The sequence below is a fragment of the Pezoporus occidentalis genome, unplaced genomic scaffold (assembly GCF_034315485.1).
Source record: "Pezoporus occidentalis ecotype Australia unplaced genomic scaffold, CSIRO_AGI_Poc_V1 ctg86, whole genome shotgun sequence".
Lineage (NCBI taxonomy): Eukaryota > Metazoa > Chordata > Aves > Psittaciformes > Psittacidae > Pezoporus > Pezoporus occidentalis.
In genome coordinates, this window is record NW_026916220.1 from 4,768,075 (window position 1) to 4,790,624 (window position 22,550).

Consider the following 22,550-nt stretch of genomic DNA (forward strand, 5'->3'; position numbering starts at 1 on the left):
TCCCGTTTGCTCTTTCTGGTCTAACTCAGTTCTTTAGTATTCGCGTACTACTAGAGCTATATAATTGTGGGTCGATGTTGTCCCCCCATGTTTCTACCCTCTTTCTTTATTAATGTTTCTTCTCTTGAATCAACTTTTTAAGTTGCCCTCCCAGGTTATTATAAGTTTTCTTCATGGGCGCTTTTGCCCAGTTGTAATGTCTATTGTGTTAAATTCTCCTGAGCAGTTAACTTCAGGTAGTTCAGGTAGGACTTTCAAGAGCAGTATTAAGTAAGAATTTAGGTATATTACTTAAAATAAAAATGAGAGAAAAAGGCCCCCAAACTTGTTCTAACTGAATTTTCCATGTCTCTTGTATGTCTCTGGCTTGGAACACAACAGCAGACAAAAATGCATTTTTTGGTTTGCTTCTCAGTATTCAAGTGTCTGTGTTTTTAACGTGAACAAAACTTTAAACCAGTTAACACATTTATTCAGCAGATGATGTCATATGACACCGAGTGGATATGGGCTTCCGGGGTCTTTCTGTTCTGGCGGGTGACTCACTCTTTACAGCTCTGTTCACCAGCTGATAAGTTTCTAAAAGGAAGAGGGTAGAATCCATATACCCAGCATAGTTTCTGCCCATTGTTGTCTGGAGGTGTGCAAGTACGTGTGTTCAGTGTGTGCTTCTCCTCCTGGGTGCAGTAACCATGTGGACTATAGTTAAGCAAGGGGTGCTGTGAAACTAGCTATGGTAAAGGTTGTTCCAAAGTCACTCAGTGAAACACACAGCACAGGGAAGGCAAAAATTGTTGAGTCAATGTAACATGCATGTGTAAATACATATATATGCAGTGCTGGGTGTACAGGTGTAGGTATATGGGTGTACCTGTAGGATATACGCATGTACACACACACAGATACGGTCAGGTTAGTGAAGTCCTCTGTGTGTATAAAGTAAAACTGCTCGAGGAACAGTGAAGAATAGGACTTAATGCTGTGCCTACTTGCTTGGCACCTGAGCTGGGCTCTCGTGAAGTTGGATGCAGAAAGGTAGAGACCCTGTTCCTGTATGTGTATGGACTGAAATGTGTAGAATGGGTCTGAAATGGTCGGGGTTGGAACTTTTGTTCTTTTTGAGCTTTGTGTGTTGCCCGGGGTGATTTCGCTTAAGAAAAGGGAGGCAGATGGGAGACGGATCCATCAGCAGGGAGCAGCAGAGGCTAACTTTATAGGTAGTCTGGCATAGCAGTCCTGCATTTTTAGGCAGCTCTCTGGTGCTGCGGCCATTTGGAGTGGCAGTTCCTGGCCTTCATGTGCTTGGTGGTGAGGGATTTTGCTGTTGTGTCTGAGCTTAGAGAGGCTTGAGGAGAGCAAGGTCACTTTGTCCTGATCCACTGATTCCACTCATGTTGTACACTAGCTGCTGGAGTGTTCAGATGAGGTGAAGATGAGGTGTTTCAGGCACATGAGCATGCTCAGTGTTAGGATTTACAGCACTCGCTTTGAAAGCAGCAGGGTTGGTCTCGCATTGTCCGAGAGCTGTCAGGCTTAGGTCCGCAGTCGTGGTGGGGAGGTTTCTCTGTTGGAACTGTCCCTGTGGCGAGTGAGCATCTGTGAGAGGAGCGCCTGCCCAGGAGCACAGAGGCTGCCTGCAGCACTCCGGCTCCCCAGCATTCTGTGAGCATAGCTGGCAGGCTCTGGAGAAGCACTGAGTGTGCGTACAGCTGAGCTGAGGAAGTGGGAGGGCTTTAGGTAGCTCTGGCACCCGCCTTGAAACCGCCTCCTGCCATGCCCTGCCTGGCTTTCCCAGGCAGGAGCCCTTGCTGGCAGGTAAATCTTCTGAAGCATCCCGCCAGCGCCCTGCCAGCCTGTGGCATTGTGGAAAGTGCTGTCAGAGATGAAGCAGCAGGCTGCTTGCACCTTTGCCGTGGTGGTGGACAGCATTTCTCAGGATGGGGCAGTGTCAGCACTGGCTCTGCGGCACTCCTGCTGTGGGCAGCCCCGCTTCTCGGCAGTGGGTTTCACTTCTGTTGGGTTTTCTCTTTGAAGAGACATCTGTGGAGGTGAGGCATCATGCACCTGTGGTAAGATGTGGCATGGCCTGTGTGCATGTGGTTTCTGTTGCAGAGCTGACATGCCCCCATGGTCACTGGTGCAGAGATGCTGGTTTGTGTGAGAGAAGAGCTCACCACCAGTTTGTGGTGGTGAGCCACCTGGCATGACTGTGGGGCACCAGTGGAGGGAGCTGGGCACCAGGATGGGGTGGCGGGTCCCTGCCCCGCTTCTGGTGGCAGTCCTGGCCCTGCAGGCAGCGAGGTTGGCTAGTTGCCTTGTAGTCCTGCTCCCCTTCTGGCCACGTGGTCTCTTTTGACTGTCCAGCAGGGCCAGCCCATGCACAGGGGCTGGTGCTCCTTCAGCTTTTTCCACCCATGGCATGCCCCGTATGTCTCATACCACCCTATGCTTGCATGGCAGGACCAGGATTCTGCAAGTCTACCCCAGAGGTGTCAAAGCCTGCAAAGATGAGCCACTGAGCTGCTGAACCCTTGCTTGTCTGGGGAGGGAGGTTGTATAGTAAAAGTCAATATTTTTTAGCCTGTCTAAAAATGCCTTCTTTTTTTTTCCTTTTGGGATGGGGAAGCCTATAGGTGAAGATGCAGGAGCCTGAGCTTATTGCAAAAACACTGCGAGCTGTTCTTCATCCCTTTAAAAGTGGTGTACCTTTGTCAGAGCTTCAGGGTGAATACAAATCTCTGACTGGTGAGTGGATTCCCTTCAGGCACTTAGGATATGGCACATTGGAAGGCTACTTGGAGAGCATCCCAGGAGTGGTCAGAATGGAAGGGAGCAAAATGGGAGAGGTAAGAATCAGTTACAGTTCAGAATTGGCTTTTATGTATGTAAAGTGTGCATGGTTCATAACTTAACCTCTGCTCGTGCCATTTCTGGAAAAAAGTACTGTGGCATGTGTGTGGTGCACTCATCCTGGGGAAAGAGAAAGCTATGGCATAGACCAAGTGCCTCTTATTTTCCTGCTTCTTTATGCCAGCCATGAAGTTGTGTTTGCAAAAGGTGGAAGGTTGCAAGGCATTTCCTGGAAATGTGAATTCTTGCTGGAAAGATGGTTTTGGGATACTGTAGAACTCTGTTCCCTCTCTCAGCATTTCTAATTCTGGAGGGGATGTTTATGGATTGGTCTGGGACGTGAAAGGTTAACTTGTATGTGTCTTGATCAGCTCTTCAGGGTGGGGTTTAGCATCACCTTTTTCTTACTGTGAAACTGTTGTGAGTACATTTTATAAGCCTGACAGCTCTTGCTTTGCTTTTAGCAGTCTTGTTTGTCATGAGTTTCAGTGCCACAGAACTGAAGACTTGCCAGCGTGAGGAAGAGCCCATGCAAGAGAAGTGCCTTGTTTCAAGAGTTGCAATGCTGGAGCTTAGCAAGTGTGCAAGGGACAAGGAGTCAGCACAGAGGTCAAGGAGAAGGTGGAGCATTGCTCAGCAGAGAGTATTAGTGTGGGGGAGAGTTTTCTCTTATTATTTGGCCTTGCTGCTGTAGCCTATATCTCCTGGTGGCTGCCAGCTTGGAAGCAGCTTGCCAGGACCATGTTCTTCCTTGTCCAGAAGCGGTTTAGTTCGTGGTTTTGAGTCAGAGGCATTCTCTTGATGGTTGGTGTAGCTGTGTGGCCTGTAGATAATCTGTCTGACTAGAGAACTCGGAGCCTCTTCCTTGCTGGAACCATGTCTGGGTTCCTGAAGTCTATATAGACTGTGAGAAAGGAGAAAGCTGGCAGATGCTTGGCACATGTATGACTGTCACAGCAGGTCTGGAGAGGCAGGACTTAAGGCTGAGCTCCCTTGCTGGCTCAGCTGGATTGGAGTGGCTTCTGAGAACTCAGAACTAGGACTTCTGGTTAGCTGTGAGGAGTGTGATGAGAGGTGTCCTGGGTTTTGTGCTGATGTCTGGAAGCATGGCTGCTTTTAAGCAAGAGATTTTCGTGCTGCATTTCTACAGCTGTCAAAATTTGCCCTTTTGCAGCAGGTGTGAAAGTTTGGGGTTCTTTTTCACTTGTCAGCTGCAGCTACACTGGTAACATGAGTGCATATATCTCTAGGACCATTTGTGATGCTGCAATTTTATGCTTCGTTGTACTGGTTCTGGCAGGTAGCCATCTCTTTCTGAGGCCCTGCAGGGTGTAATCTGGTATCCTATTGCCTTGAGAGCTTTGATTATCCTCTAATACGGTGTGTGCTGAGTGCCTTGTGTGGCGGTAGAGATGGAGTCTTGGATGGCAGTTTCCCTGTGGCAGGTATAAAGAGAGAACAAAATGTGCCTTTAGGAGGTGGAAGAGGAGAGAGCTACTAAACAGGAGTTCTGAGGTAGTTGAAGAGGGCTTGCTTCGGTTTAGCAGTGCTGTGCTCTGACTGAATCAACTGAGAGCAATCACCCAGCAAACCTCTGGGGGGCAGGAGAGTCTTAAAGATATTTTTAGTGGTGGATTTGGCAGTGCTAGGTTAACATTCGGACTTCATGATTTTAAATTTTTTCCAACTTAGATGATTCTGTGAAAGCATCGCCGTTTGGTGACCCTCCTGTTGCTGCTGTTTGGAGCCCCCTGGGTAGACACTCAGCCAAGAGTGGCAGTGTGATTATGCACTGGTGTAGGCTGGTAACTACCTGGGCTTTGCTTACTGCTAAGGCAGCCGTCCAAAACATACCACCAAAAAATACATTCAACAAGCAATCCTGTAAAGTGACCAGTAAGTAATACAAATAAATTCCAGAGTGCTAAATGTTAGAGGCTCTTTGAAGGATCTGTGTGAAGTGAGTATTGCCTGATGATAAAGAGTCTGGTTGTCTTGGGAAGGCAATGATATAAATTTTCCCCTGTTCTTACTACTGAACACTAATTTAGTCTTCTTGAATATAAGAAAGATGAACACTGACAATTATTCCTTTAAATGATAGATATGTTGTAATTTCACTGTACAGAAAACACTGCAGGGGGTCTAGAACTGAAACACTGTGCACCTGCAAGAGATGCTTGTGTCATTTCAAGGAACCCTGCTTTGCTTTGCTTCACAATCAGTTACAAGCAGCATACAGTTGCACCTTTCTCTAAGAAAACTTTGACTTCTGCTTGAATAACTAAGCCTCTGCAAAAAGAGGAGTTTGAAGACTGCTTTGCTCTGGTGCAAATAAATTCATCCACCTCATCTCCTTTTACATCTGAATTCCTTCAAACTCAAAATATCATTTTTGCTAAAGTCATTATGATGTGAAAACAATGGGAAAAAATGCTGAAAATAGTTTACATTAGTGACATGAAAAAAAAGTGTATGAAAGATGTTAAAATGTGCATTTATGAAACTGATAAACTGTTTAGGAACCAAAAATCTTTTCTTTTGAGATCTTGAGAAAAGAGGAGGGCTGCAGGTAGTCCATCCCTCATGGACGTGCAACCATGTTATAATCAGGGAAATGCCAGTTAGCCAGGAAATATGAAGAAAAGTCTCATACCCTTCTCTAGAAATGGGCACAGTTAGGCATCTCTCTGTTGTGACAGCTTACACAACTGGTGTGCTGCTGTGGATAGATGGCTGCTGAGGAATGTTGGGCTGTAACAGAAAGGGAGGTGGCAGTTTCTGTGAGCCCCTCCAAATGCGAGAGCAATGGTGACACTCAGAGCTCTGCCTTGGGATGGATGATGACACATCAAGAGCTTGCAGCTTATGGGTAGCGGACAGACGAGTGTATGGGCAGCATGGTGGCTGGCTCTTACACACAGCCTTATCAGAAAGAAATGGTAGATAAAGCAGATGATGCCTTCTTACAACAAGTCTCACATTTGCAAGATTTGATTCTCATGGAGGACTAGAGTCACTGCCATACCTGCTGGAGGGACAAGACAGCCAAGCATGAGCAATCCAGGATGTTTCTGGGGTGCGCTGATGACAGCGTCCTGACATAAGTGAGGAGTTGATGAAGGAAGATGATCTACAGAACCAGATTTTTACAAACAAGGAAGAACTGCTTGGGAATGTAAAGGCTGGGGACAAGCCCTGGCTGCAGGGATCACGAGAAGGTGGTGTTCAGGAGCCTGAAAGGAGAGGAATAAAGCAAATAACAGTATCAACAAGCCAGAACATCAGGAGAGCAGGCTTTGTTCTCTTCAGGAATCTGCTTGGAACTCTCGTGGGATACAGTTCTGGAGAGAAGAGTGGACCAGGAGAGGTAGTGGATTTTCAAGGGTTGCTTCCTCCAATCTCAAGAACGGACCATCTCAACAACTGGGGCTGGGGGGAAAGCAAGGTTGCAGAAGGCACGTGTGGATGAACAAGGAGTTCCTGGCTTACCTCTCCAATTAGAAGCTTGTGCACAGGAGGAGGAAGCAGAGTTGTGTGAGGTGGAAGCAATGTAGAGATGCTGTCCAAACGTGTACGAATGTGGTTAGGAAAACTAAAGACTATCCGGACCCAATTCTGAGAAGGAACATGAAGGGCAGCAGGCAAGGTTTCTACAAGTACATCATCAGCAAAAGGATGACTAGGGAAAATGTATGTCTTCTGAGAAATGGTAACAGGGACCTGGTCTTAAAGGACATGGGGAAGGCTGAGGCACTGACTGCCTTCTTTGCCTTGGTCTTCACAGGTAAGATCAGCTGCGAGTAATCCCAAGGCTACTGAGACCAGTGAAAAAGTGCAGGGCAAGGAAGATTGACCTCAGTGTGGCAAGATTAGTTTAGGGAACATTTCAAAGAACGGGAAGTGCGCAAGTCCATGGGTCTCTTGCAGTGTGCTCATAGGTGCTCAGTGAGCTGGCTGATGTTACAAGAGCACTCTTGATTATCCTGGAAAGGTCATGGTGGTTTCTGGGAGGCCTGAAAGGGAGGAGGTATCTGCCTTACTTGCCCAAGCTGGGGCTGTTGTTGATGCCCAGCGCAGTAACTGTAGGACAGCCTGTGCAGCCAGGGGCACCGTGCTGTTTCTTGGGTCAGTGGGGCAGAGGCCCCTCCTCAGGGTCACGGCGGTGCTGGGGCCCTGGCGAGCCTTTGCAGGAGGAGCAGTGGCAAAGTGAAAGGCTGTGGCTCGCCAGTGTTGTAAAGTGAGATGGTCAGCCTGTGGGATGAGAGTGACAGAGCAGGCTGTTTGTTGGTGGGGCCCAAGCTCATGTGGGAAGGTGACAGAGAGGCTGTGCTGGCTGCTCTGCTCTCTGCTGCAAAAGGAGAGGGAGGTCTCCAAGTCTTTGTTGGCAGCTGAAGCCTTGACTGGCATGATCCAGCAGTTTGAGGCATGGAAGCGGGTGGAAATCCTTGTGCAGGCTGTGGATGAGCTTGGGCCTTACTGACTGCTTTCCCTCTGTCCCCTTTCCCCCAGGTCATTTGCCATGCTGTTGCTTGCAGCGAGACTGAGCCAATTGCTCAGCTGGTGGCCCGGCAGAGGAGTTCCAAGAGGAAGACGGGACGGCAAGTGAACTGCCAAATGAGGCTGAAGAACACGTCCCCAGTCAAGCTGGCGGGTGAGCCAGAGGCAGCAGTGGAGGGTCTGCCTTTGTGAAAGGGGTGTGCAGCTGCTGGAGCAGAAGTCTTCCCTGTGAGGCTGTGTCAGTGATGGCCAGGAATTGTGAGGTCCTGGTGAAGAGTTCCTGGGAGCAGGCAGTGTTGTTGATGAGGGCGCTTGTGCTTGCAGGCCCTGATCGGTAGGAAGCCCTTCTTGAGCAAGTAAGATGCAAGTAAGACCCAGAGCCTCTGGATCTTTCCCTCCCTGCTGTTGTGTTGCTGCCAGTGGCATCTCCCAGCATCAGGCCTAGACAAGGCCCATCTGCTTGCGAGTAGGCAGCTTTGCTGGCAGCAACAGTGGGCCTCAGAGTTTGTTTGTGTTCCCCTGTTCTTGTGTGTAAGGAGGGGTTCGCTTCCTTACAGAAGGAAAGGGGTGGGAGAGAGCAGCCTGACCATGGGTCGCACCTGAAAGGTGAAAGGATGTGGCATCTCAGAGTAAGTGTCTTTTCTGAGAGTGTAAGGGGAGATGGTCTGCAGTCTCTTTCCATGCTGCAGTGCAGTGGTGGAGATTGTGAGTCCTTGGATGCGAGCCACAGTGCTGAAGCAAGGAGACCCAAGACCGTGGTTGAGAGCATCCTTTGTAACTGTGTTTTGGAGAAGTATGGATTCTGTGGGGAGAGTTACCTGCTGCGCTTGAAGTCTGTTTGGGTTGGGTGGAGGAGGGCATGAACTCACAGCTGTGTCTGCAAACTCTTTAGGAAAGCCCAAAGGAACTTTGAGACAGCCCAGGTCTTTGAGCGTGCCAGAAGAAGGCAGCAAGAGGCCTGTTCCTCGCTTGCCACGAAGCAGAGGAGTGGCGGGTGGCGTGGTGAAACCCACTGTGGAGAGTGCCCGTCTTGCCTTGTCACCAGGTGCTGGGAGTGGACCACCTAAAGAAATGCCCATGCAGAGACACGTTACTGTGGTCAACAGGTCAGTGTATGTGCGTGTGTGAGGTGAAATGAAGTGTGGTGGACTCTGGATGGTGCCGTGCCAGCAGTGTGTTTTGGGACGTGGGAATCGAGGCACCTGCCTTGCAGAAGTTGAAGTTTGACTGTGGGTCAGAAGCCAGGAGGGAGGCAGGTGCCCTTTGCCTTTTGGATGCTGCCGTCGCCACCCTGTGCTCTTGGCTGCTCCCGTGTCTTGTGGGGAGCAGTGTGGGCAAAGGTGGCACTCCGAGGGAGGGGGGAGGTTGCTGTTCCCCAGGTGCAGGAGGGGGCTGCTGTGGCCAGTGCAATGGAGCACGGGAGGAGGTTTGCGTGTAGTGACGAGCGATGCTGTGTGTTGAGGGCTGGGGCTGTCTGCAGGTGGCTGCGCTTTACCTCTCCGCTTCTCAGTGGCAGCGTTGGTGTTTGGGACCCTTCTTGGGGCGCTGGAAGTCAGCAGCTGCCTGCCTGTGTCTGGGTGAAAGAGGCGAGGGCTGGAGCTGCCTTTGTGCTGGGTTAGCGGTACGTGCTGCTTTCAGCCCCTTTGAGCCTCTCTAATCCGGGGGGCTTATCCAGTGCTGCCCCATCAGCTCTCTGCTGTGTTGTTCTGGGCCTCCCAGGGCCATCAGCTGATGGTGGTGAGAACGCGTTTGCTGCTCCCCCATTGTGGCTGCGCTGAGTGCGCTGGAGCCGTGATTGTGGCAGTAATCCTGTGCCGGTCACCGGGCTGGGTTGTGAGCCAGCCTCCAGCTTTGCCTTGAATGGGAACCACGGTGGAGCTGTGCAGGGGCACGGAGCAGAGGGATGGGTTAATCCTGCCGCGGTGCCGCTTGTTCTGGAACACCCCCAAAAAGCAGACGTGTCCTGTGCCCGTTGCCTGCGTGTACCCTGTGTGTGCCAGGGCTCTGGGTGCCGGGGGGCAGATGAGGATGTGCTCAGAGCTCTCGTGGGAGCAGCAGCCACGTCAGGTTTCGGTTTATTGTTGGCTGGTAGCGCCGCCTCGTACCCTCCTGCTGCTCCCCAAATTGCCCTTTGCTGTGGCTGTTCTCTGCTGGTGGTGCTCTTTGGGCAGCCCCTGGTGGTGCTGATGCTGATTGAGTTGGCCGGTGCCTTGGGGATGGGGAGCAGCCTTGGGGCTGCCAGAGGGATCTCTAGAGCAGGGTTGCTCTTGAGGGCAGGAGACACTCCTGTGTCCGTGGGCACTTGGACTGTGGCTGCAGCAGATGCTCTTTGGACTTGCCCGGGCATAAATCTGGAGGAGTTAAGAGGCAGGTGGTGTTGGCAGCCTGAGCCAGATGCTGTAGAGCTGAGACGGGCGAGAGGGGAGCAGTGGCAGACGGGAGGAAGCCAGAGGAGCCGGCAGAGGGCCTATGAAGAGTAGAGGGTGTGGAGGTAGAGGCCAGGGAAGAGAGATGTGCTGCATGTGGCAGGTGAGGGGAGCGATGCACCCAGGAATTGTCAGGAGGCTCCAAACGGTCCTCTCTATGTGCAGCAGAGCTCTAATGACACAAGTGTGGACCGAGCTGCCCCCCTTCTGTCGCTTCTGGGTGTGCTGGGTGAGGCTGCACGGGAGAAACTTGTCAGCAGCTCTGTGCCCTCCTTGGCTGAGGAGGCTGCTGTGCAGAGGGGAGAAGGGCCAAGCTGTCCAGCTGTGCAGGAGAGATTTGTTCCACAGGTCCTTCCACCTCAGGTCGCCTTTGAGCTAAGCACTGTGAGACTAATTGCTGAGATGGTGCTGACCCTGCCCCACTTACTTCCCCATGTCTGAGCACCCTGGGGCCTGGCTCTTGGTCTGTTGAGGTCTTTGTTCCCCACTGCTGACTGCTAGGCTTGGTCCTGACTGAGACTTCAGAGGATTTGTGGCAGCAATCCCTTGGTTAAGTTCATGTCATGAGCATGGTCTCTTATTGCTTGGGCCCCGTTTCTAGGAGCTGAGAAATTTGAGGCAGCTGAGTTGTCCATACCTTCATGCTGGGGAGAAGTGTGTTGGGTGGGCCACTGCCTAGCTGTGTTACATCCCATCTTTGGAGAGATAAGACCACCACAGTCTGTGTGAGCAAGCAGTGTGTCACAGGATTCTTGTCTGATTGCAGGGCTCAAAACTGATGATAACTGAGCTCACTGGTAATGTATCACTGCTTTGTTCTATGGGGAGCTGTTGAGCCACAGTAGGAACCATAGGAAGGTACCTCATGATGTCTCTTTAATACTGAAAGTATCCCAAATCCAATTAGTTTTCACTCAACATAAGAGAATCATCAGTTCTCTGCTACCAGTTCCTTTCTGAAGTGTTCCAGATAGCATGACTCGAAAGGGAACATTTGCCCTCTTCCTCACTGAAACTGCAGTTTCTGATGGCTTACCCTGCACTCATGGCATCCACATCACGAGTGGTAAGGTGGTATAAATGGTGCGTGGACACTGAGGACTAGATCACAGCTATTGGATTCCTACCGGAAAGCAGCAGTAGCAGGACAGTCTCCATTAGCTAGCTCATGGAATTGTTTCGTTTGCTGCCTAGCAAACAAAACTGGTGGTAGACTCTTTTGAGTGTGTGTCCCTTAAGGGGTCTTTCTTGTTGGGTACCTTAGCTTAGAGTTGTCCATACTGGTAAATACATGTACAGGGAGATGGGACCCTGGATTTCTTATAGGGTCTGCATGGCAGTCACATCACACTTTCTAAGAGAAGATTGTTATGCTGCTTTGTGTGGGGATCTGAGTTGTGCCCAGGAGGTAGAGGGTTTTCCTGTGAGGCAGGTGGAAGAGTCTTTTCAGATACCCAACAAGTGGAAGGTATGAATGAGTATTTGTGGTTTGTGTGGATGAGTTTTGTACCTTTTGAGTCTCATCCTCTTTGTTTTTCATAAATGTGCTTGTTGTTGATCTTCTGCTCGGTATTTCTGGGCATGCTTCTCCTGCTTTGGAAAATGCTGTCCTGGGCAGTGGCTGTCATCACTGCTAAGGCAGTGGGACACAACACAGATAAGAAATGTGATTTTTGGTACAAACAATGCCCCATAGCTGATGGAGGAGCAGTAGTTTCTTCTTACAGGACAGTAAAAAAGCAAGGGAAACAAGTTCACAGCAGCCTGCTATGCTTCTGTGGAGAGCTGTTCTTGAACATTTGCCATCCTGACTTCTCCACTGCAGTTCTTCCTTGAGAGGTGCTTCATCCTGGTCTTTGAACTCTTCTATCCAACTCTTGTTCCCTTACACTTGCAGTGTATGTAATTATTCCACAGCTTATTGTTTCACTTTTCGTGTAGGTAATTATTCCATAGCTTACTGTTTCCAAAACTGTCATAGTGAGCTGCACACTGCTGTGACTTCTTCATTGTCAGGAGCTAACTGTGCTGCATGTGCTCCCTGTATAAGCTACTCCTCTCTGAGGGAGCTCAAAAGGACACCTGCAAATGTCAGATTTGTGTCCTTTCTATGGGTGACCACTTAAGAGGGGAATCTGTTGAACGGTGTAGCAACAGCATCCACAAAAATACCTTGGGTTCCTGTGTAGTTTAGGTGTTCCTCTGACTTCTGAAGCCAGATACTTTCGGAAGACTCTGTCATGATGCCCAAGAAGGTGAGCATAGTCATGTTCAACAGTAAGACTGGGATGCCATCCAGACTAACACCCAGGAAGTGAGGCTGCATGTATCAACTGTAAGACCATCAACTGTTTTATTAGACCTAGGTGCTTTCCTTTTGCTAATGTCTCTTTACTATGTATTTTGTTTTTTGCAATAATTGGGAGAATAAAAAAATTAGAAACCGCCTGTTGATTTGTCTTGTTACTGCTAGTCAGCTTGTCTTCTAAGACAGGACATTGTGAGTACTGATCTTGTGCAGGGAGCTTGCTAGAAGCTTGTGAAATAAATTTTATTTCATGTACAGGTCTTGGAAGCAAATGGAAGGCTGTTCAGAGCCAGGAGAATTATTTAAAGCAATTTTATTTCCAATTGTAGGCCTGAGAAAAGACTAACTGTCCCACCACGATTTCAAAAGGAGTTGCAAGTCCACCTGTCCAGAAGCTCTTCTGTAGATTCAAATGGTATGTTTGCCCATTAAGAAAATTTTTGTCACCTATTCACATTAGATTGGGTGTAGTCTTAAGAAAAATATCCATCTTGGTACTTAGGTTTGGGTGAGAAACTAAGTTCTGTGAGTGAACCTTCTCACTCTGGATTTCATGGTGCTGGGGAAAAATGTGTGTTTACTTGTCTGCCTCTGTCTTATAGGAAAACCCTTTTGTATTGAGTGTCAAAGCTAATCACAAAGCTTGTGTGAGTAGCTTGGAAACAGGAGGAATATGCATAACTTCACTGCCAGGGTAGGGGTCTGGTATATGAGAGTGAAATCCCGGCTTTTAGGTGTAAGCAACACATTTCTGGACTACCTGTCCAGAAGATACTATTCTATGTGCCTGGTTCCCAGAAGTTGTGCAGTTGCTTTCTTTGAGACCTGTCAGGCTGATCTGTGAAGCTTCAAGTCTGGTAGCAATTATACGCCTCAAAAGGGAGGAGAGGAGTACTAATGAGGCAGCAGTGATACGAACTTCCAGCTGGGATAATGACTGCCCTGCTCCTACGCACAATGTTATACAGCTGTCCAAAGCAGCTGAATAGTTGCTGTCTCTTTCCTTGCTCCACTGGCAGGTTTCCTTGGATGCAGGAGCACAGGAGGTCTGGGTCCTGGGTTCAAACTTTTCTTCAGGACATATATCTTAGAATGAAAGCCAAGTCTTTGGTCTGTTTTGTATCTCTGTCTGAGTTTAGAGCAACATCCTTGGATGTTTGCCTGTGTCTTTGCTGTGGTGTTTGTACTCATAATGATATTATCTTAATTCCCTCTTGGGATGATGCCTCAGTACAGCATGAATGAGAGTTCTGTAACCTCTTCCAGGATCCCATCAGAAGAAAATAACTGCAGTGATTGAAAATTCAGCTTCAGGTCAATAACTAAATATCTCAGGTTTCCATGGCTCTTTCCAATAGAAAGTGACTGGGCGGGAGAGATGTGTTTTGGTGTTATGCTGGGAGCTCCCATGGTTTATTTTTAAGTAGGTAGGTAATCATCTGTCTTTCTCTCTGCTGATGAGTCTGTGTTTACTTCAAGGCTGTATTTTTGTTTATCAGATAACTTGAATACATCCCCTGCGGAGACACATACTGTTGCCTCTGGCCCTTCTGCTGCTCCTGTGAGTGAAATTCAAGGTCGCATAAAGGAGATTCTGAGCAAGTGCAGCAGCGGTGTCTGGGTGTCAAAGATGCCACAGATCTACCGGGAAACATACTGGGAGGAGCTCAGCACAGCAGTGCTCCGTCAGCTTGAGAACTGGCCTCATGTGTGCACAGTAAGTGTAGGTAGTTTCTCCTTCCCACACCATTGTGTTTTGTGCTTTTCATTGTTAGTGGGTTTATCTCCTCTTAAATCTATAAGCTACCAGTAAATCCTGCATGAACAGTCTTATGTCTGCATATAGACTTTTCCACAGGTTTTTATCACATCTTAGGTCAAGGTTATGGAATTTGCTGTGCAAGTTAGGCTTATGATAATAGATGAAATGTGATAATGCTGGGGGGGGAGGGATTACAGCTCCAAAACCTCCTGGCAACCCCCACCCCCAATGTCTGTTACCCTGTCTGTTGTCTGATCATCAGAAGTGTTTTTGTCCTTCATATTAAGAGCTGTGCTTTTACATCTTTTTTCTGCATTTAAGGCATAATGCAACTCTGCATCAAGGCTTTGTTTAGCCTTATTTTAACAGGACAGTCGTATCAATGAACACTTAACTTCAACAGCATCTGTCAAACTGTGGCAACAGAAGGATACTGAAGTAATGAGAGTATCTGTCTTCTTGAAGTGACTTTTCATGTACATAAAAATACTTGTAATATTGTGTAATAACTTTAAATGCCCCAAAAATTTCACTGTGATTAAATAATTGCTCTTCAGCAATAACTCCATTTGCATGTGTGTATGGTATTGTGCATTTGTACGATATTTTAGTGCATACATAAAAGATACCTGTGACATGTGACATCTTGCTATGGATATCAGTAATGTTTGCAGACAGCAGTACTTTGTTTTGATTTGATGAGCGGTTCCTGTGTTATCCACAGAGCAAGCTATTATATTTTCAGTTACTTAATTCATGCAGCAAATTTTAGTCTTTTTTGTAGCTCATGTTGCAGACAAAATGTTGCTGTTAATCCAGAATCTTTGGTCTGTGTTCATTGTCCATTTGCTTATTATCTGTTGGGTGTACCTCTTTTTTCTAGAAAGCAAATAGTTATTTTAGTGCAAATAAGCAGTCCTTAAACCTGTGTAAACATTGTAATAGAGCAGGCACAGCACAACAATAATCGGAATGATCAAGTTGTCTTGACACAGCCAGTCTTATTGTAGAGAGCTGTTAATGAGCCTGTAAGGGCCACCATCATTTTCTGACTTATGTAAACTGTAGTCATGGCTCTGGCCAGGCCCAGGGACCCAGGCCTTCTCATGAAGGCTATCAAATGTCTTTTAAATATAATCAGTGTTTATTCCAGGTTCAAATATGTTGTCTGCAGGTGCACAGCTCTGTAGATCCTTTGAAATGCCAGAGGGCAGACTACTGACACTTTCAGTATCAGTAAAGATGCTTCCATGATTAATATTTCAATTATTTATGCTGGATACTTACATGGGAGTGGCTGCCAGCCTCAGAACAGGAAAAATGCCTGGTGTTTCTCTCAGTACCTTCTTAACAAAACAGCGTTGAATGCATGCTCATCAGTAGTAGCTTAGCTGCGCGCCAGCAGTCAGTAAACCTTGCAATATGCCTTTAGCATTGCCAAGCCAGTCATTTGAGGATTCTCCTTTGGACAGTCATGTCTTGGATAACTTGGATCCCTAAACTTTTCTCTGAAAGAAATTTGATTTTTTTACATCTGGGAAATTATAATTTCTGTGTTTAGGTTACAATCACCAGCAATGGAAACTTTTCCTATCTACTCAGCTGGAGGGAGAGAGAATACTACATCAGAGATATGAGAGTTGAGAGGAATGCAGGCTTGTAAACAAACAAGGTTTTTTGGTGAGGATGTTTGGGTTTGGGTTTCTTTTTGTTTTGGAAGTCACAAATAATCCAAAATTCATAATAAATTTACTTTCATGACTGGCAACATATCTGGTGGTTCCCTTTGCAGTCTAATTATAAACTCCCTTACTGAATTGTATGTATGTTTAAGACTTTTTCCTTGTACATGCTCAGCTTTTCTCTTTTTGATAACTTGAACTCTGTGAGTGATTCAGGAGATGGTGATTCAGGTACGGCAATTCAGGAGAACACTAAATTCCTACTTCTATTCTCAAAACATTTACTTGAATTTCCAGACCTCTTCTTGAAAAGCTTTTAGAGAATTAGGCAGTCCTAGTCCTGGGACATCAGGGAAGGTGCTTGAATGGATGGATTAAAAGATTGGTTAACAGACTGGAAATGGAGCAAGACTAAAATGATTTAGCAATGCCTTCAGAAAGGCAGAAGTCAGAGTGGTATTCCACAGGGGGGATACTTGGACAACTGCTGGTCAGTATTGCACTAAATGAGTTGGTAAGGGGTGCAAGTACCAATTCAGCTGACTGTTCAGGGTTGTAAAGATCAGGGCTTTCTGAAGAAGTATGGAAATTCCTATTACCAGGTTGCTGGCTCATAAAATTGCAACTGAGACTTAACTGCAGTAATGGACAGGAAGAACTCTTTATGTTAAAAAAATGTTGGTTCTCTCCCCATCTGCTCCCCGTGTGGACTGTTAAGCTTGGGAAAGGAGATCCTAGCATTTATAATTTCATGAAAATGTTGGCTCAGTATGAAAAAATGAGAATTATAAGAAGTACTTGAAAGTTAATAGAATAGACCATTGAATGGACCTATGAATGATCACCTAGGCCAACTGCCCGACCCCTTCAGGGCTGACTGGAAGTTAAAGTCTGTTACTAAGGGCATTGTCCAAATGCCTTTTAAACAGTGACAGGTTTGAGGCATCAACCACCTATTTAGGAAGCCCATTCCAGTGTTTGACCACCCTCACTGTGAAGAAAAGCTTCCTAATGTCGCATCTGTCCTCCTCTACTCACAAATAGAAAGTCCAGGAGGGCATCTTTCTTAGTTGGCTCACTCAGTACTTGTGAGAAGAAGTTACCTTCCACAAACTTCAAGCATTTCCTAGAGTTTCTTGTCACAGCAGTGTGGTGTTCGCAGCTGATGTCTGGAAAGTTGAAGTCTCTCATAAGAACAAGGGCTACTAATTCAGAGATTTCTCTTGATAGCACAGATGAGTTATTCTACAGGCAATCATTCTGGCTGGATAATCACTAGTAGACACCCACAATGATATCTGCTTTGTTTTCCATCCCCTTAATCCTCACAGAATCAGAATAATTAGGGTTGGAAAGGACCTTAAGATCATCTAGTTCCAAGCTCCTTGCCATGGGGAGGGGCACCTCACACTAAACCATGTCATCCAAGGCTCTGTCCAACCTGGCCTTGAACACTGCCAGGGATGGAGCATTCAGAACTTCACTGGGCAACCCATTCCAGTGCCTCACCACCCTGACAGTAAAGAACTTCTTCCTTATATCCAATATAAACTTTCCGTGTTTAAGTTTGAACCTGTTACCCCTTATCCTATCACTACAGTCCCTAATGAAGAATCCCTCTCTAGCATCCTTATAGGCCCCCTTCAGATACTGGAAGACTGCTAAGAGGTCTCCACGCAGCCTTCTCTTCTCCAGGCTGAAAAGCCCCAGCCATAAGGTTGGCATCAGCCCACCTCACAAGCGTGTCAGGGTCCCTCTGAATGGCATTCCTTCCCTCCAGCGTATCGACTGCACCATACAGCTTGGTGTCATCAGCAAACTTGCTGAGGGCGCACTCAATTGTACTGTCCATGTCACCAATAAAGATGTTGAACAAGACCAGTCCCAACACTGATCCCTGAGGGACACCACTTGTTACTGGTCTCCAGCCAGACATTGAGCCATTGACCACAACTCTTTGCATGCGGCCATCCAGCCAATTCTTTCTCCACTGAGTGGTCCACCTATCAAACTGATGTCTCCCCAATTCAGAGACAAGGATGTCAAGCGGGACATCCTAAAGGCTCTTAACTACATCACTGCTAACTGTGAGGGCTGTTCAGTCAAACCTCTCCTTACATACTGCACAACTCCTCCACCTCGCCTGCTCTGCCTATCCCTTCTGAACAGCCTGTAGCCTTTCATCCCAGCGCTCATGGGACTCATTCCACCACGTCTCACTAATACCATTGTGATCATAGCTTTGGGAACTGAGCAGCACTTCCAGTTCACCCCACTTGTTTGTCGTATTGCGTGTGTTGGTGTATGAGCATTTCAGATGTACTCCTGAACCCTTCATGCTCTCAAGAGCAGTGTAAATACTCCTGCTAGCATGGCCACCCTTGGGCAATGCCATGACAACCCTTGGCTTACTTTCAGCTCTCCTGTTGGCATCCCCTTCCCTCAGTGATTCTAGTTTAAAGCCCTCTGTCAGTCCAGTCAGCTTATAGCCAAAGATATGTTTCCCCTACTGGGACAGATGGATCCTGTCAGGCTCCGTTATACCTTGTGCCTCAGAGCACAAGGTTATAAACCCTGAAGTTTTGGTGGAAACACCAGGCCTAGGGCCAGCTATCTGTATCTTGGGCTTGTCTGTTTCTTCCAAAATCTCACCATTACTAGGAGGATTGAGGAAAATACTACCTGTGCTCCTGAATATTATAGCATTCTTCCCAGGGCCCTAAAATCTCTTTTGATCAACTTTAGACTTTTTCTTGCAACATCAGTAGTATCCACATGAAAGAGCAGGGGTGGATAACAGTCTAAAAGCTGTACTAAGCTACTCAAGTCATCTGGTGACATGTCTAATTTGGGTCCCAGGCAGGCAGCAGATTTCCCTGAAAAGACAGTCCAATCTCTATGCTTATTAATAGAGAAAAAGAGGGCAAACACTGCGCCACTGGAGAAACATATCAAAATCGGGTGTGCTCCTCCCATCTTTATTCAGAAAGTACACAAACAAAAACTGAAAGATTGAGCAGAGTGAAGTGGTGATTCAGAAGGTGATGGGTAAAGATAAGTAATGGATTCTGTATGGGCCACAATTAAGTTAAATCATTTAAGTGGGGAAAGATAGAGATATGGGGTATAAAATAATAGAGACCTGGGGAACGTAAATGGAGACTGATTATCATCTTGAGATCAAAAGAAATACTTTCACTGATGAATGGATGATCCCTGGCTTCAGTCATCAGGATCTTCTTCTTTCCAAAGAAACTGTCACTAACTGATAGTGCCTGAAGTATGGAGTGTCCAGCATATGAGGAAGAGGTACCACTACATTTGTCTTACACGCCATGCTTTTCCCTAGGCACCTGCTGTTGTCAAAGAGGATGTCAGGCTAGGAACATCTGTGTTCTGACCAAGTGCAGCTCTTCTAATGTGCTGATTCAAGCTGCCTGTAATTATTCCACAGGTGATCCTTTCTGACGAGTCTTGGTGCTAGCTTCCTTCTAATAGTAGCCTTTTAAATGCTTGTACATCAATATGGGAAGACAACAAAGTCCGTCAGTCCTGTGTTGTTTGTCAGGTGAAGCTGCCTTCTATTATCTTTTTCTCCATTTGTCTTCCCAAGTTCCTTCTTGTAGCTAGAAGAAGGAGAAAATAAGAGGCAGACATCTTTTAAGTGGCAGAAAGAACGGATGCATTCTTCCAGAGTTTTCTTGTAGTAATGTCTGCCTTGGTCCTTCTGATTTCTCAAGGAGCTGGTGGAAAAATGAAGCTCCCATTCTGAACTGGGAAATTCCAGTTATGCTGGAAGAAATATACTAACTCTTCAGCAGTTCTAGAACAAAGACGTTCTCTTTTATAAAACATCCTACTGCCTCTGGCTGTCAATCAGCTTAGACATTGTCTGGTGTTACCAGAGCCCAGTTTCATTTCCAGTAATCCACTATTCCTCAGTGGGTTGTCTTAATGCTTTTTAATAAGCATATGGCTAAAAAATATGTAATACCTGAGCATATTCTTTATCAGTCAGGGTCACCATGAGCAGCTTGCCCAGGGCTGTATCCAGTTATGTTTTAAAAACAAACACTCAACAGCCTTTCTGAGCAACATATTCCAGTCCTGTTCCTGTCCTGTTCCTGCTTCCCATATGACAGAAGATTTGGCTGAAGACAAGACTTTTAGTGTGTCCTTTTGGCATTTGGGGTAAGAAGTTAGGTGTTGTATCTTCCCATGCAAAACAGCTGATTGTGTATTGGACTAGAAGTTGTAAAAGCTAAAGCGTAAAGGATAAGACTGGCAAAAACAGTGGGACTGGGAGTTCTAGTGATCACCTCTGACGGAGAAAAGACAGCCAAATTTATAGATGCAAGATTCTGCTGATCAAGGCCAGGAATGCCTTCCTTGCTGGTTTGAGTTCCAGCTTGCTGGGAGTTGAACTTCAGGTACTATTGAAGAAAGTCAGAAAGATGAGAGCTGCCTTCACACTGAAGCATTTGTCTAAGGTACCTCAGCAAAATGTGCCTGTATGCAGTCTGTGTACGTATGCCATGGTAGCTAGCTTCTGTGTTGCATATTTAAATCAGATCTGAAAGAGTTAATGCATCACACGTCTGGTGAATTATTCTTGCTGAATCAGAGTGATAGTTCTGATCAGTGTGTTCTAGAGGAGTTGTTGAAGAGCCATTTGATACCAAGAATCCTGAAGCCAGACTTCTGTTTGCCACATAGAGTGATACTCTCTCATTGACATTCAATACTAACTTCCACTGTGTGTTTCCTTTCCCTACCTTGCTGAAGAACAGCAGAAAATAGCTGCATGTGTTAGTTGCGAGTGTAACAGCGAAAATGAAGGACACCTTTTCTGACTAGAAACACTAGTTTCAAGGAGTTGTCTTCTCTACCGCCTTCCTGGAAGATACTGATGCTGTAGGAGTTTTCCAGTGTATCTGGTCTTTCATCATCACTGTACACACAATTAGACAGGATTTGCTGTTATCTTGGTCGTTCTGGCATCACAGAGTGGATCCTCTCCTTTGATTATATATATCAGTGTAGTGGTTTACTTGTACATTGTCAAGCAGACATATACAAAACTTTTGTCTTAACAACACACACAGGATCATGTCTGCATTTGTCCTCTCCATGTACGTATGCCAAAAAGAGAAAACTTGCTCTCTACTTGCATTCCACTGGATTTAATCAGTTGCAGCATCAGTATTTATCTTAGGAGTATTTTTTCACTTGAAGCTTTACTTTTTTGGGCTCCACATTTTTAAGAGCTCATTCTGTTACTCAGTCCCAGAACAAATGTGTTTTTCTTCTGTGTAGAACAACATAAGTCTGTATTGCCTTGGTAATACATTCTGACAGCTGTGGACTTTGCTTTGTCCTCTCTAATGGAAAGGTGACAGTAGGCATGTTGTGCTTGCAAAGCAGACATGCCAGCCACACTAATGGGAAGTACCTTGCAGGCAAATCTATAAACCCAACTAGAAACCAAGTTGAGATATTTGTACTAAAAAAGGGCATCTGCTTTGAAGTACTGCTCACAAGTGAAACTGTTTGCTTCTAATTAAAAGTTTCTGTAGTGTTGTGCATCTTTGAAGGTGTCTTGGCCATAGCACTGTTTGGAGGAGTCTGTTGCATATTGAACATCAACTTCTATGGAAGAAACTGTATCTTAATGATGTACATCTGAGCTTATTTGTACCTAAGCACAATGTACTGAAGCGCTGTACTGAAATAGCATTTTGCTGTCTCTAAATGGTTTGCTCAGTCAGTGTCTATAGTCTTTTCTAAACAGAGCTTCAGTGCCTAAAAAACCTCAGAGCTATTATTGGAATTAAGAGGTTTAAAGATCTGTAAGGATCTTCTCTCTTTATTCTGCTGCTAGTCTTTAGTGTGTAAGGTTTAATACTCCTGTCAGCTAAAATTTATTCATCTCTGTTGCAGCACTAGTTAAAAAGAGCTATGTAAGAGAAAAGGTACATAAAGGTAGACCTCTGCTTTTTTCAGGATGAACTGTGATACATTCCAACACAACCTTCTCAAACAGATTTTTGTCCTTATAATGCCAGTATTTTCTGAAGCTAAATGTTTCCTTGGCTGGTCATTTAAACAAGTTCCTCAGTCTTGTATATGGACACTTGGGACATCCTTATCAGTTCCTCTGTATCTAGGATGTCATTACCTGCCAAGGAGTTGTGCGCTGATTTTTTCTCTGGGCCACATAATATACTTTGGTCTCTTGGCTGTGTATCAAAGCACATGTAAGGCCTTGATAAGTTTTTGTTTGTTTGTTTTTACCAAGCTCCTTTGTCTGTGGTTCAGGAGGCACATAGTATTTCTTATACCACAGGGTACAACTGTAGGTTCTTCCTGTCATGAATCATTGAAGACTTTTTGGTCCTTCTAAGTTGAATGGCCAGACATGTTTTGTCACTTCTTGTATCAAACTGATTAGCAGAGATGCTTGAGAGCTTGATGAATGTACATTGAAGTCCTTTATATTATTTGTTTATATTTTGTCCTATAGTAGATATGTATCCTTTAGTAGATGGATGTCTGTAATGCACTATCTCTCCCCTCCCTCCAGTTAAGAAGAATGTCTCCTTGGTTTAGTGAGCCTACTTGGAAAAACTTAGTCTTAAAGCTTGTGGACTCTTTCACATGAATTCAGGGAGTTGAGGGTTGTGAGATATGTTTGTTTGCTTTCTAATCTTATTCTTGCAGAAAATATTACAACTTTGGTTTTCATTGATAAGGAAGGATTCAGACATGCCACCATGAATACATGAGAATTCTCTAATGTAGTTAAAATTTTTTTATCTATGAAAACTGTTCCCTTTGTCTCTATTTTAGATAGCACATATGCTAATATTCATGGCAGTTGATGAAGACCTTTTGGCAAGAACCATTTGATAGTCTTCTTTTGCACCAGTAGACAGTGTAATGAGCAACAAGGATATGGATGTGCACTTGTGTAGTAACACTTTGGTGGTTTTGCTGACTCTCTAAACTCAGATCATCATGTG

General features: G+C 45.9%; 1 protein-coding gene across 2 annotated transcripts in view; it reads left to right on the forward strand.

Annotated features, from left to right (window-relative positions):
- Nucleotides 1-574: 574 nt before the first annotated feature.
- Nucleotides 575-22,550, forward strand: part of TDRD7 (tudor domain containing 7) — a 38,084-nt gene continuing 16,108 nt past the window's right edge. For both annotated transcript variants that reach the window (XM_062604421.1, XM_062604422.1), the window contains exons 1-5: nucleotides 575-2,846; nucleotides 7,363-7,504; nucleotides 8,243-8,456; nucleotides 12,414-12,499; nucleotides 13,584-13,801. In XM_062604421.1, the coding sequence (XP_062460405.1) occupies nucleotides 2,640-2,846; nucleotides 7,363-7,504; nucleotides 8,243-8,456; nucleotides 12,414-12,499; nucleotides 13,584-13,801 (867 nt within the window). In that variant the 5' untranslated portion in view covers nucleotides 575-2,639. The remainder of the gene's footprint in view (nucleotides 2,847-7,362; nucleotides 7,505-8,242; nucleotides 8,457-12,413; nucleotides 12,500-13,583; nucleotides 13,802-22,550) is intronic.